This window comes from Diadema setosum, chromosome 3, assembly GCF_964275005.1.
Source record: "Diadema setosum chromosome 3, eeDiaSeto1, whole genome shotgun sequence".
Lineage (NCBI taxonomy): Eukaryota > Metazoa > Echinodermata > Echinoidea > Diadematoida > Diadematidae > Diadema > Diadema setosum.
This window is the reverse complement of record NC_092687.1, coordinates 37854611-37870087: the sequence shown is the minus strand read 5'-3', so window position 1 is coordinate 37870087 and position 15477 is coordinate 37854611. Positions and strand designations below refer to the sequence as shown.

Sequence of the window (15477 nt, the reverse complement as noted above, 5' to 3'; positions counted from 1 at the left end):
CAGACTTTTACATTTGAACAACTATAAATTAGTTAAACAGAGTACAGAGATTCAGAATTTATAGTGATTGGGATGAGGAATGGGAATGTTTTCAAAATGTATAACAAATTGCAATGAACAAGGATGGTGACATGGCAGCCTCACCATAAGAATGTATGAGTTGGGGCTCAAGGAAGCAGAACAAAAGAAGAAGGCATGCATGGATTTTTCACAGGTGAACTTGTTAAGCAAGTGGTATTGTAATGGAATTACACTGCTAAATTTCTGAAATATATGAGGCTCTGATGTCATCAACATTGTTCAATGTAATTTGTTTAAGATTTTTAATTTATTGGTTTCTCTGCTCGAGGATCACAATAAATTCCACAAATCTATACATGGAACTGTCGATTTATGTACATGTACTACATGATGTGGAATTATGAAAATCGTCCGGAATGCCCTTTTTTGCGAAAAATAGGATCCTACAATATAATGTATAATATTGTTATCTCCCGAAGGTCGTGTGTCAAACTCCTTTAGGTAATCATGAGCATAATTTTTATTATGTTTCTCCTAAGACTATTAAGCTGGATTAAACACACACACACACACACACACACACATACACACACATTGTATTAATTCAATCACTCATTGGTAATTACACCCCAACTCGTGAAGCAAATGGCAGTAACAAACGATTTGCTTTCACTTTTTCACGGCACACTTTATTGATGAAATGTGTACAGACGTTCACACAGTCTTCATTTTGTTTAGGGGATACAGATTGACATTGACATTGCATGCAATTTATTCATTTCCCTACACTTTCCCTTCCCTCCACTAAATTAGTACCTATACCGACACCATTAAGCCACGGACTTCCCGTACACTTGTTCAAAGTTACTGCCCGATTTGTGTTTCTCGCTACCGTTGTCAGGGGCGGATCCAGGAGTTCCGTAAAGGGGAGGAGCCTTTACAAAATTAAAGGAGGCGCACGTGCCCCTCCCCCAGTTTTCTTGTTATTTCTTTTGTTTTAACAAAAAATAAAGAGGGGGCGCGCGCCCAGTTCCCCCTCTTTTCGATCCGCCATTGGTTGTACACACTGGTGTCAAAACTATTACACTTGTCGTAAAGGCAGTTTACACCCAGTAAGGAACAGATCGGAATCCACGGAATATTCAAACAGTTGATTCTGTCCAATTTTGGGTCACTCTACATTGTCTCCATAGCAGGACAAGTACATACAGTGTACCATGAATTGCGCACTTAGTGACTCAGGACGGGCATGTTTCAGAAATAATTTCAACTTTAAAAAAAAAAAAAAAAACAGTCTACCGCTATTGACTGCCTTGTTAACTTTAACTCGTTCCGTACAGGGACTTGGTGGACAGCATTTTAAGTATGTGGGCCTTTCAGAATGAAGTATGGAACGGGTTACTAGCCCATCTAAGTACGTGTACAAGATAATGCTTCGCATTTCTGCCCCTGTGCCATTGGTACCGCATGTTGCAGTTTACGCATGCGCAATACGAGGTATAGGGTAATACTGCTAACTAACAATCACACTCCAGCGTACCAGGTTAGAGTGTGTCGCTTAAAAAAGAAAGAAAAACAAAACAAAAACAAAACATTTAAAAAAAAAATGTATGCTGGCGAAACTTTCCACATGCTTTCAGAGAATGTCTTAGTGTCATGTACATTAGAAAAAAACCCCCACAGAAATACTATGTACATGTGCACGGCTCCAGTAGTGGGTACCCTTTGTCATTTGGAAATACAACTCTACACTTAAAAAAAAAAAGGAAATGCTTTCAACCATTGGACTTGTGTGTATCTCAACAAGGACTCACCAGAGAACCTGAAATTATCTGAAATAAGAGCTCTACACGTTTCTATTTTTTAAAATAATTTTTAAAGAGCAATATATATATATTTTTTTTTTCTGTAAGAAATTTGCGCACAAGAAAGATAAATTTCGTTTTGTTTGTTTCGGCAAGAACTACGAATTTGTCTAACAAAAATGGCAATAACAATGTAATAGAATGTCCGTATTGTTTGTCTGATGTGCCTATTTCGTGAGAGGTTCCTGTTAACATAATTTCTATTTCCCGCCAAAAATAGCGTTTGCGTTCATAACGCTCCGTGTCCTATGTACGATCTGCCGCTAGCGTTCCCTCTCGTATTTCTGATAGTGCTACTTATACATTACCTCAGTTTTGGACGGTTCGAGTGGGTTTGGTATTCAGTACAAAAAAAAAAAAATCCATACAAAGAAATCAACTGCACCTTTTACCGATCGTAATATTTATATCTAAAATTAAACATTTTTTTTTCGTGTCCATCCCGTTATGTAAACAAATGTATTTTTAATTTGAAAATAATTTTGCGGGAGATATGCCTCTGATTAGCAACGCACATGGCCACTAGCTCCAGTCACCGTGATAGTTTTGCTGACTGCAGCAGCATGCAGTGCACACGAGGAGGGTCATTAGCGTTCGTGTCCCGTACACTGCAGGCCGTGCTATGTACGCAAGTCATATGAACTGAACTGTTGCTAGACACGACAGCGCAGTGGATTTGCTGATTCTCGTTCTGTTTTACTAGAAGTTGATATTTGCAAGGTAAGATTAACAACGTGATAATGTTATTTTTCATAGTATACTTCAGGGAGTTATGTTTGATACCGTGATGATTGATTTAATCGAGTGCTACGTATCGTTTTTCTCCGCAATCACACTCTTGTCCACGTTAGTTACCAGACATGTTGATAGGAAAATAATGAATAAAAATCCTCCTAAATGCTTCAAATATTATTTCTTGAAGTGATTAAAGACTTCTACATGATGTGATATAAAAGTAAGATGTACAAAATGCGGGATATTGGGGGAAATATTTTCAATAACTTCACTTTTATAATCGTAGGTTGCAGATTTCGCGTGCATAACCCCGGACGCAAACTTTCTGCCGTCTTGCGTTACGTCCGCTAACGCAAACGTAGAAGTTCGAACACAAATCGGGGACGGACGTGTTTTCGTTTCGCTCCCGAGTGATCCTAGCGCCTAGTGTATTTCCCATGTTAACAATGTCTGAGTCTTTTATTGTGTTTGTCGCTCGGATTTAGCAATAATGTATCGTGTTAGGAGAGTGTTCGGTCCGCGTTGAAGTGAAGAAGGAGGTAGGTGTGTTCGATTTACTGAAGAAAATAGGTGTGAAGATAGAAGATCATTTGGTAGCTGTGCAGGGTTTGCCCGGCGGAAAGCAGTATGTCACGTTCAAAACCGTGGTCGCGAGGAGAGAGTTTCAAAGTCTGCTGGAGAGAGAGGAGGGGGTCGAAATAACATCATATAGTGATGTCAGCAAAATTGAGGCGACCGTGAGATACATTTTAAACCGTTTTGGCAAAGTTATTGATGGGAGGATGTAAACTTTAATCGTGAATTCCCCACTATATATAACGGGACACGCCAATACAAAATGAAGCTCGATAAAGACATTCCGTCTTCTTTGAATATTGAAGGCCGTGAATGCTAGGTGAGATATGAAGGTCAACCGAGGACCTGTCTCAGATGTAAGAAAAGTAGTCAAAGAATGCACGGTAACCAGGTGCTACAGGTGCCAAGGAGAAGGGCATGTGGCGCAAGATTGTTAAAACGCTATCAAATGTACTATTTGTGAGAAAGAGGGGCACAGCTTTCGAGCCTGCCCAGTCTCATTCGCGGCGAAGCTGAAAGTTACGTCAGAATGGACTGATGTGAAAGGGGGCAGTGATAGCAATAGCGAAGGAGGAGAACATGGAAGAAGGAAAGAAGAACAGTGTGTCGGAAGCACGAATTCTGCCGAGGGAGTTACACCCGAGGGGAAGGAGAGGGCGGATGAAGAGGACCCCAAACCCTCAACATCCGGCGAAGGGGGCTCCAATACCCCTCAAACCAGTGCCAGTGGGAAATCGTCTACCCAGCAAAAAGAGCAGGGCCCATGAGGAACTTCATCCGCTCGGGGTGGCTCAACGGAGGCCAGTCCTAACCGCGAAGAAACCGCTGAATCATTGGAAAATGATACTGATGGGCATAAGTCAATTTTTGACGACGGCAGCGGGAGTGGGAGCGACCCCGACGAAATGGACACGCAGGTGTCTAAACGGTCATCGGCGGAGCAGGCAGCAGACGAGAGCGAAGGTAAGCAGAGCCCCGTTTATCTATCTCCCAGCCCACTCTTTGGAGATATCGAGTTCCGGGAAGTTACACATCGTCGCCCTAGACGTCGAGGCGTCAAGAGACAGTCGACGACGTTGTCTCCGAAGAGAAAATAATGAACATTAACTATCCCCTTGGGTGCCCTTTCTATAAATGCCGATAAATACATCCATAGCAACATTAAAGGGAAGGTAAACCCAAAAAGCAATGTGGATTGAGTGAAAGCAGCAACATTAGTAGAACACATCAGTGAAAGTTTGAGGAAAATCGGACAATCGATGCAAAAGTTATGAATTTTTAAAGTTTTGGTGTTGAAACCGCTGGATGAGGAGACTACTACAGGATATGACGTATGAGTGGACAGCAATACAAAGAAAATATAAAGGAAATTCAACAAAAATTCACTTTTCTAGAATTATGAAAGAGCAATGGACCAACCTCTTTCAGAAAGCAGGGGGAATAATTGCTACCCCTAACATATGTCACTATCAAGTTGATGAAATTTGTAATTTTCATGAAAAATGGATTTTTGTAGAATTTTCTTTATATTTTCTTGGTATTGTTGTCCACTCATACGTCATAACCTCTAGTAGTCTCCTCGTCCAGCGGTTCCAACACTAAAACTTTAAAAATTCATAACTTTTGCATCGATTGTCCGATTTTCTTCAAACTTTCACTGATGTGTTCTACTAATGTTGCTGCTTTCACTCAATCCACATTGCTCTTGGGGTTTATCTTTCCTTTAAATGTTCGTGGTCTACGTGACCCTGCAAAACTCAGGAAATTGATTTCTTGGGTAAAGATATTCAAAATTGACATTCTCTCCAAATCTGATTATACATCGTTCCGGTCAATATGGAAATGACCAATATTCTTTTCACCATCTCTGTCTACTCACTCAACATGGGTGGCAATGGCTTTCTCAACAAATTTCGCAGGAACGTAGGAGAAGAATACGTGAGAGAGAAAAGCCAGAAACTTATGCCAGCTCGTGGTGAAGCACCACTTCGTGAGCCATGCCTCGGTTGTTCACGGAGGAAATTGGATTGTGCGTAATTCTCTGAGGAAGAAAAACAAAGAGTAAGAGATTCGTATTACGACCTCGGCAGTTTGCAAAAACAACGGCAAGTCATAAGAATGAACAATGATGTGCAGAATCGAAAGAAGAGAAAATCAGCAATGTCTTATTTTCTCCCAGATCCATCCGACGCCTTTGGTGGTCTACCCGTATGCAAGCAGATGTTCCTTTCTACACTTGGAATCTCTGGGCGACAGGTGAGAGCCGTCATCAAAAAGACATTTTCTTGTGGAATACTGGAAAAAAAAGAAAAGAGGTGGAAGGTCTTTACGAGACTCTGGAAGGGATGAACAGCTCTATCAGCAAGTAAAAGACCACATCAGCAAGTTTCCTCGCGTGGAATCGCATTACTGCAGATCGAGCAGTACCTGCCTATACCTCTCCAGTGACCTGAACCAGTCTCTCATGTACAAGATGTATTGTGAAGAGTATCCGGAAGGCGCTTCGTTTTCTTTTTACAAGAAAACATTGAACAGCCTCAACCTAAGATTCCACAAACCCAAAAAAGATCAATGTGGCCTGTGCATGAGGTATCTGAAAGCTACGGAAGAGAGGGATCCAATCAAAGAGAGATATGAAACGCATATCTTGGGAAAAAAAAAAAAAACATGGTAAGGCTTCTAAAAGAAGAGGCAAAGCGGTTGGCAACCGAAAAGAGTGACAAGGTTTCTGCAGGGGTTTTCGATCTACAGCAGGTGATTTTCTTACCCAAGTCTTCCCGCTCCGAACTCTTCTACAAACGCAGACTCTCAAACTTCAATTTCACAGTGTATGACCTACACGAAATACGGGACGTTTGCTACTTGGCCATGAGGGTCTCACTAAGAGAGGAGCGTGCGAAATTGCGTCACATCTCAATCACTATCTCGCTAACTTAGCTCGCTCTGGCATAGAAGAAATGCACTTATTTAGTGACGGATGCATAGGGCAAAATGAAAACTCAATCCTCCCCGCCATGATGATGCACTTTCTTCTTGAGACTGCGAAGTCAATTCACACCATCACACCGAGGTTCTTCGAAACCTCCCACGGCCAATGCGAGGGAGACAGCATGCATAGTACCATTGAGCGTGCTCTGATACAGGTTGAAGAGATATTTGCTCCTGCACAGCTCGTCACAATTTGTCGAATGGCAAGGAAGGATCCCGCACCGTATGACGTTATATCCGTCAAAACCACAGATATAACCGACTGCAACACCTACAGTCAGAAACTAGCTAGCTTGGATTACTTCAAGTACGTAACTCATACAAGGGTCAGACGATAGACTGGACGAAGTTCATGGCCATACAGATAACAAAGATGAACCTGAATGCGGTACGATTCGAGTACTGTCACACAGACAACGTCTTTGACAACGTCACATTGCCAGTGATGCGTCGAGTTTCAGAAGAAGTGCTGAAGCCAGAATTGCTGTATGCCGGAGGTCCCCCAAAACTTTCACTCGGAAAGTACAGGGACCTAACCACCCTGCGTACAGGGGATACCCCTGTCATTTCCCATCCCGATTACCAGCAATTCTACGAACTCCTCCCCCACTAAGTATGCAAGCGCAGTAGGCATGGTAAGATTCTTCCCGATGATGCCTGTCATAGTTCTTTCCCTACAGTTTAAAGGGGCATTCCGGACGATTTTTTAATAATTTCACATCATGTGGTACATAAACCAACAGCTCCATGTCCAGATTTGTGGAATTTATTGGTGTCTTGAACAGACAAACCAATAAACTTAAAATCTTAAACAAATTACACTGAACAGTGTTGATGACATCAGAGCCTCACATATTTCAGAAATGTAAGTGTAATTCCATTACAATACCGCCTGCTTAACAACTTCCCCCCGAGTTCGTCTGTGAAGAATCCATGCATGCCTTATTCTTTTATTCTGCTTCCTTGAGCCCCAACTCATGCATTTTTATAACGAGGATGCCATGTCATCATCCTCGTTTATTGCAAGTTGTTATACATTTTGAAAATATTCTCATTCATCAACCCAATCACTATAAATTCTGAAACTTCGTACTCAGTTTAACTAATTTATAATTGTGCAAATGTAAAAGTCTGAAAATCATCCAGAGGTCTCCTTTAAGGGATGAATTGCAAGAAACTAGCTGTTGTCATGATTGTGTGCATATTGCTGCGGGAAAATGTGTGTGCGCTGACTAGTTTGGGTTTTGCAGGATGTTGGCCGAGCGGGAACTATTCCCCCAGGTAGACAGTTTTTCCGCAATGGAAGAGAGTAAGTTAGTTAGATATAATGTGCAGATACATTCACGCTACTAGTATTCACCCACCATCACGATGAGAGAGGTACAACATGGATTTCAAGTGGAAGAGTGTATTTCCTGCCGTGCTGCTAGTTTATTGGCACATATTTCTCCTTGATACACGGACATAATCAACATAAGTTGTTACAGATTTTGTCTAACTGCATGACATGAAGACTCTCTCTAGAGTTCCCAATTCAAAAAGTCTCTTTGCAAAGGCACTTGCTTTCTTTCCAAGTCCCTCGACTCAAAAAGTTCCTTGCTTCGGCAGAGCAATCGATATTTATACCTCAATACTTAATGCATTTCTTGAAACGTACAGAAGTATTCAGGTGATTTAAATTATGTGAAGCTACGAGAAACTTGGTGCATACCTTGATATAGGGTAAAACACAGAATTCTTTAATGTACCATGCACAACAAAGAATTCCATTCATTCATTCTGTAGATAGAAGTGTGAAGCAGAATTTGAGAAAAACGTCAAACTCTCATGCCTTGAAAATTAATTTTACAGTGCACATTGCCGTTATCATGCACATTGTGAATAAGACAATTATGTACATACCTTTTTGCTATGCTGAATTGTACTGTTTTGAATGAGTCTTAAATGAAATGATTTTGATCTTGATTATTTGGTTATTGGTGAAAGCATGCCATTCATGACATCCATGTGTAAACTTTCATGTATTTGTCATTATATTACACATTCATTTTGTAGATAGAAGTGTGAAGCAGAATTTGAGAAACACGTGAAACTCTCATGCCTTTAAAATTATTTTCACAATGAACATTGCGGTTATTATGCACGTTGTGAATAAGACAATTATGTACACACCTTTTTGTTATGCCGAATTGTACTGTTTTGAATAAGTCTTGAATAAAATGATCTTGATTATTTGAATAAGTTGTCATTCATGCACACGTGCTAAAATATCAATGTGTTCTGACTTCAAACGGAACATACTAGTAACACATTTTAAGAAGATCTTCGATCATACATTATTATAGATTATGTGCTTAGGATCTCAGTTTTAAGAGGTTCATAAGTACTGTCATCCGCATCAGCAGGTGGTTTCTGTTTTTTGTCATCATTACCGAATGGCCAGTATAGGTGCGAATGCAGAACAAAAACGGACATACATAAAATCCATGTTTGATAATCTAACACTCAGAAGATTTTTTTTTTTTATCAGTGTATTGATTAATGTTATTGAGTGAAATCAGATTTCATCAATTTTGTTATATATCAAAAGCTATTTCAATTGTATTCAAGTTTCACTGATGACTTTGTTTTACCAAGATATGTGACTTAACATAGGAATTGAATGTACATATTCGATGTTAAATGTTACAAGGAGTATTGAGGGAAAAAGAAAAGGAGAGAGACAGAGAGAGAGAGAGAGAGGGAAAACGGAGGAAGGCAGTAAAATGAAAACAGGAGAAAGAGGAAGGGAGTCAAATGAGAGAGAAAAGAAAGAAACAGAAAAAAAAAGAAAAAGACAGAGAAAGAAAGAAATAATAGAGAAAGAGGGAGAGAGTCGATTGCGAGAGAGAAAGAAAGAGAAAGAAAGACAAATAAACGGGAGGAAGAGAGTCAAATAAGAGGAGAGAAAGAAAGAAAAGAGAAAGACAGAAAAGGAAAGAGAGAGAGGGAGTCAGATGAGAGAGAAAGAAAGAATAAGAGAAAGACAGAAAAAAAAAACAGGAGAAAGGGAAACACGAGAGTCAAATGAGAGGGAAAGAAAAAAATAATAGAGGAGAAAAAGGGAGAGAGTCAAATAACATGTGCATAACCAATGCGCGCATATTGATACGTCGGTTTGCGAAACCTTCACTTCGCGTCTCTGTGCAAATTTCAAGGACGCGCACCTATACGTCACCCATATTTCTCAGTGAGAGTCCAGTTTGTGGTTTCGCATAGTGACGCACCACTTTGCTTGCTTACATCTTCCCTTTTCCTGTATGTAACAACTGAAAATTCATATCAGACAGAATGAATACCTTAGACTGCTAGCATTCTAAAAAATCCGCAATCCAATGCAATAACATACAGTACCCGAATTTATCGTTGAGAAATTAAGAAATCTTTAAATGCGTTTTTCTCGAAACTGTCTTTTCGCATCGCGCGCTGAGATACATCGGTTGGCGAAGCCAGCGACGAAATGTCTGCCATCCAGAAGAAAATTAAAAGCAGATGTTAATTGTACATGACACAATTCAACAGCAACACCAATGTCAAGGAATGTAAGTCGCAAAAGACTTGCAATTTTTAGTCCAAGTTGCCGTAAGAAGTTGTCACTTTGCGATTCCATTGCAACCACCATGGCTACCCTGAAGAAGAGAAGATATAGTAAAGAAATCCAGAAGAAGTGAATGATCGCCCGTGCTATCCTGCTTAAAAGCAGAGTATGAAAATACTGCGATCAGTGGGTGTATCGTAGAAGATTAAACAAAGACTGAAGACCATTGATGAAAATCCTGATTGAGAGGACCATCGTCAGCAAAGAAAAGATGCATTCTCACATAAAACAGTTCAGGACTTTTATAGGGGAGACATAAGCGCAGACATTCCCAAATTCCGAAGCGGGATAAAGAAAGACGATCAAGTTGTCAGAGGGCGAATTATGTCAGCGTCACTGTTGTGCGCCAACAAACAGTTCTGTGAAGAATGTCCAACAGAAAAGGTCAGTTTTTCGAAGATCAAGAAATTGCGATCAAGGACTCTCCTACCTCACACACAAAATAAGTTCCTTGAAACTGTCGGCGAGTGATTATGTGGTTCAGCTCAAACATTTGAGCTTGAACTGCCAGTACGGGGACAAACTCGATGAACAGCTTCGCGATAGATTTATTAGTGGCATTTCCAACGAGCCTACTTCGCTGAAGTTAATGGAAAAAGCGACGGAAAACCTCAGACTTTCGTTCAGAGAAGCGGTAGACTACGCACTACAGAGAGAAACAGCAGCGGGAGAGGCCCGTGCAACGCGAAACCAGAGTTCGCGGAATGGCATTGAAGATTACAGTGGCGCTAGACCAGCAACCAGGACCAGCACCACTGTGAATGCGGTCTAAGGCAAGCCGCACGGTTCTACAGGCAGCGGTAACCGCAGGAGGAAGGAACAACGCGAGTGATATCGTTGTGGGAGGAACCATGCACCTGTTCAGTGTTGGTTTAAGTCAGCAACTTGCAGATGCTGTCAGAAGAAAGGACACTTTGAAAGGAAGTGCCGGAGTAAGCCAAAACCGATGAAAAATCAGAACAAAGAACACAAAGACTCTAGATCCAAGACTTAGTCAAAGACTAAAGCAAATGAAGGACAGAAAAGGAAAGGTGGTATTCATAAAGGAAAGTCATGAATACAATGATATGTCTGGAAACAGTGAGACTGAGAGTGAGCGTGATGGTTCTGACAATGAGAGTGATGTTGAGTACGATCGCTTAAGTTGAGGACTGAGAGTAGTTCTAATTCTAGGACTAGGTCCAGTTCCAGGTCTGAGAGTGGTGCTATTTTGGCCCCCATAGAGATTGAAGGTAAATTGACACAAATGGAAGTCGATACAGGGTCAAGTGTAAGCATTATACCACTGTCGTACGATGAAAAGCATTTGTCCCACTTGAAAATGGACCAAACTGAAAAGTCGTTTGTGAGTTTCACAGGAGAGACAGTTGAGCCTGTTGGTACCGTCCAAGTCCAGGTCAGATATAGAACATACCAAGGTAGACTAGCCTTGTATGTACTGGAATGTACGGAGTACATGTTGCTAGGTCGTGAGTGGTTAGGAGTAATACCACTAGACTGGAAGTCGTTAGTCTAGACAAGTCTTGGTACCAATAGGGGAGAACGGGGACAATTGTAACACGGGGCAAATGTAACAGAGGCGCCCATCCCTAATAGATATACGCTATACACGTAAGCTCTGCACAGAGCATGCGTATTTCATTGCTCCACATGATGTCTGGGTCTCGGCAGGTTTAACAGATGTTGGAACGTTTTACAGGTTTAGGTTTTTAGGCTTGTATTTCACTAACGTTTCAACGACGAAAACTAATGCTAAGATAGCAAAACATCCCCCAAAGATGGCTGACGTCATCGGGGACAAATGTAACAGCGTGTAACAATTGCCCCTTGGGCACTTTATCAACTGTTACAATTGCCCCTTGGGCACTTTATCAACTGTTACAATTGCCCCGACATTTTCTACTTTTCGTTTTAGTATAATAAAGACATGATCGCAAACCTCTGAATCATTCATACAGTCAAACTCGGATACCTCGAATTCGTCGGGACTGAAGAAAATGGTTCGACGTACGCGAATTTCGAGGTACGCGTACGTCGAATTTTCTTCGACTTATCCAATGTTTATCGATGTTCGACGTTTATCGATGTTCAACATGGTGTCTGTTATAGTGCCTATTGATTATTTGCATGCTTGTCAATTTGAATTGAATCAACTTTTATATGAATGAATTGAGTGAAAATCGGAAATGAAATCAAAATTTCAGAAATAAAGATTTTGGTGGCCCGATCGCGCCACTATCGCGCCACCAAAAAAAGGGGAAAAAAAGTCGGATGTTTGCCTTTACTTTTGAAAATGAACAGCGGTAACAATCGGCTACGTAAGATGCTAAAATAAAGGTCAGAGGTTTGCGTTTAATTGTGGAAATGAATGACGGTAATATTCGACTCGGTATGATACTAAAATAAATGTCGGATGTTTGCTCATACTTTTGGAAATGAATAACGATAAGAATCAGCTCCGTATGGTGCTAAAACTAATGTTAGATATTTGGTTTTGCGTTCGGAAATGAATAAGGATAACATTCGGCTCAAGAAGACGCTGAAATAAATGTCGAATTTTTGCTATGACGTTCGGAAATGAAAAACAATAACATTCAACTCCGTACGATGGTTAAATAAATGTCGGATGTTTCCTTATACTTTCGAAAGTAAATAGCAATAGCATTCAGCTCCGGAAGATGCTAAAATAGATGTCAGATGATCGTTTTTATGTTCGGAAGAAAATAGCAGTAATATTCTGCTCCATCATGTCCATATGATGCTAAAATAACTGTACGATGTTTGCATTTAAATTTCGAAATGAATAACAGTAGCATTCAGCTGCGTTTAATGGTAAAATTAATGTTTGATGTTTGCTTTGACGTTCGGAAAAGAGTAACAATAATATTCAACTCCTGACAATGATGAAATAAATGCTGGATGTTTGCTTTTACGCTCGAAACTAAATTGCAATAACATTTAGCTCCGGAAGATGCTAAAATAAATGTTGAATGTTTGCTTTGATGTTTTGAAGTGAATAACAATAATATTCAACTCCGTACGCTGATAAAATAAATTCCGGATGTGTGCTTTTACGTTCGAAAGTAAATGTCAATAGCATTCAGCTCCGGAAGATGCTAAAATACATGTCGAATGATTGCTTTTACGTTTGGCATATTTGGAAGTGAACAGCAGTAACATTCTGCCCCATACGATGATAAAAAAATATTGGATATTTGCTACGGTACATTTCGAAATAAATATCACTAACATTCAGCTATACGTTTTATGGTCCAAAATGTCTGATGTCTGCATTGACGTTCAAAAATGAAAAACAGTAACATTCGGCTCCGTGCGATGATAAAATAATTGTCAGATGATTCATTTCACTTTCGGAAGTGGACAGCAGTAACATTCGGCTCCGTTCGATAATGAAATAAATGTCCGATGTTTGAAATGAATAACGGTAATATTCTGCTCCGTACGATGCAAAAATAAATAACAGATTGTTGCTTTATCATTTGGAAATGATTAAAGGGAAGATAAACCCCAAGAACAATGTGGATTGGGTGAAAGCAGCAACATTAGTAGAACACATCAGTGAAAGTTTGAGAAAAATCTGACAATCGATGCAAAAGTTATGAATTTTTAAAGTTTTGGTGTTGGTACCGCTGGATGAGGAGACTACTAGAGGTTATGACGTATGAGTGGACTACAATATCAAGAAAATATAAAGAAAATACTACAAAAATCCATTTTTCATGAAAATTACAAATTCCATCAACTTGATATTGACATATGTTAAGGGTAGCAATTATTCCCCCTGCTTTCTGAAAGCGGTTGGTCCACTGCTCTTTCATAATATTAGAAAAGTGAATTTTTGTTGAATATCCTTTATATTTTCTTTGTATTGTTGTCCACTCATACGTCATATCCTCTAGTAGTCTCCTCATCCAGCGGTTCCAACACCAAAACTTTAAAAATTCATAACTTTTGCATCGATTGTCCGATTTTTCTCAAACTTTCACTGATGTGTTCTACTAATGTTGCTGCTTTCACTCAATCAACATTGCTCTTTGGGTTTACCTTCCCTTTAATGGTATTAATCCGCTCAGTTAGATGCTAAAACAAATAGCGGATGTTTGCTTTCACGTTTGGAAATGGATTAGGATAGTATTCAGCTCCGTAAGATTCTAAAATGAATGTCGGTTGTTTGCTTTTACATTTAAAAATGAATAACGGTAACTTTTGGCTTTTTACAATGCTAAAACAAATGTCGGATGCTAACAAATGTCAGCAAATCCTCCCATTTTCTCATTTCAAACGTAAGTTTTCACCTCCTCAATATATGGGCATCAACTTATATAATGATCTCTACACCTATTTGTCAAATCTTTAAACACAGAGTAAGATGATTGAATTTTCTATTCATTTATTTTAGACATGGGCATCTGTATCACTTCAATAATGCTTAATATTAATTTGTCTATATTTAGTAGGACCGATTTAGTTTTTCTAATGTTTTTCCTGATTTTTTTTTTTTTTTTTGGTCACCAGATTTTACTTTCGACCACCAGAAAATAAAAATCAATGATATTGGTGGCCCGATAAAACTTATTGCGGAGCCCTGTGTATTCTATTCTTAATTGTGATCGGCCTATACTTCCAGATTTTCATAATCGCATTGCTGGGAAAAAAAAGTTTCTGTGCTTGCGTTTTCGGGGAAGTAAACTTCGTGAAAGGCAAAAAAAAATAGTTTAAGAAAAGGCACTACGAGGGAGATTGATGTTTTGACAGTGGAGCGTGATTAATGGCAAAGATGTCAACGTAAGCAGGTGCGCCCCGACGGTTGAGAAATCTACGCGCACGGTATGACTGTCTCGATAAAAAATCAAAACACAGTGGTTAAAGAAAAGCAAATGATGAGGCAGCGCGTAGTGCTATCGTAAAGCACTCCATTGGCACGGGTGCTATGTGCATACCATGTACGTGTGTTGGTAGGTGTTGGGGATTTTCCTTGTCAGCTGTGTATCGGGTATTTCTTCTTGGGCGCGCGATTGTTCTGGTCTCAGAATATTTACAATCGAGTGTGAAAACATTTTGGACATGTCTTCGCTGTCCACGCGCGCTTAATCGGAGATGCTGAGTGATGTTTGCAATTTCGATTCGAGCAACATGCTGGGAAAAACAATAAGTAGATTAAGATCGGGACATTAGATTTCCCTTCGAGGTAACCGAACTTCGAGTTATCTTTTTCGAGCTACGCGAATTTTAATACACGGAAACTCCATAGGAACAATCGGGACTTTCATTTTGCCCCCGAGGTAAGTGATATTCGGCTTATCCGACGTCGAGGTATCCGAGTTTGACTGTATTTCTCTCTATTACTCATCATGAGTTGCTACAAATCCTTTTTATACTGTTCTATCATAAATCCATTTCTTTATATGTTATCGATCTCAGAATATGGTTCGTACAAGGAAACGCAAAACACAACGAAGCGAGAATCTGCACTTGATGGAAGAGGCCTCATGTAGTATCCAGTACTTGGCCAATAATAATGTTCTGAATGACCTTAACACATTATTTACATATCTGGCTTTCCACAAACAGCCATGTGGCTTTCCTGCCACCCAGTACAACAGATTACTGTGTATGACACACACACAGAGTGTA

The 15477-nt window shown here is 39.9% G+C and overlaps 2 protein-coding genes across 4 annotated transcripts in view; one reads left to right on the top strand and one right to left on the bottom strand.

Annotated features, from left to right (window-relative positions):
• Positions 1-3964, top strand: part of LOC140246839 (uncharacterized) — a 50460-nt gene extending 46496 nt beyond the window's left edge. Inside the window, exon 3 of the mRNA XM_072326166.1 lies at positions 3662-3964. Within this exon, the coding sequence (XP_072182267.1) occupies positions 3662-3964 (303 nt within the window). The remainder of the gene's footprint in view (positions 1-3661) is intronic.
• The window catches only part of LOC140226578 (uncharacterized), a 187526-nt gene that overhangs the window by 152204 nt on the left and 19845 nt on the right, over positions 1-15477 (bottom strand). The gene's annotated exons all lie outside the window — the stretch shown is intronic.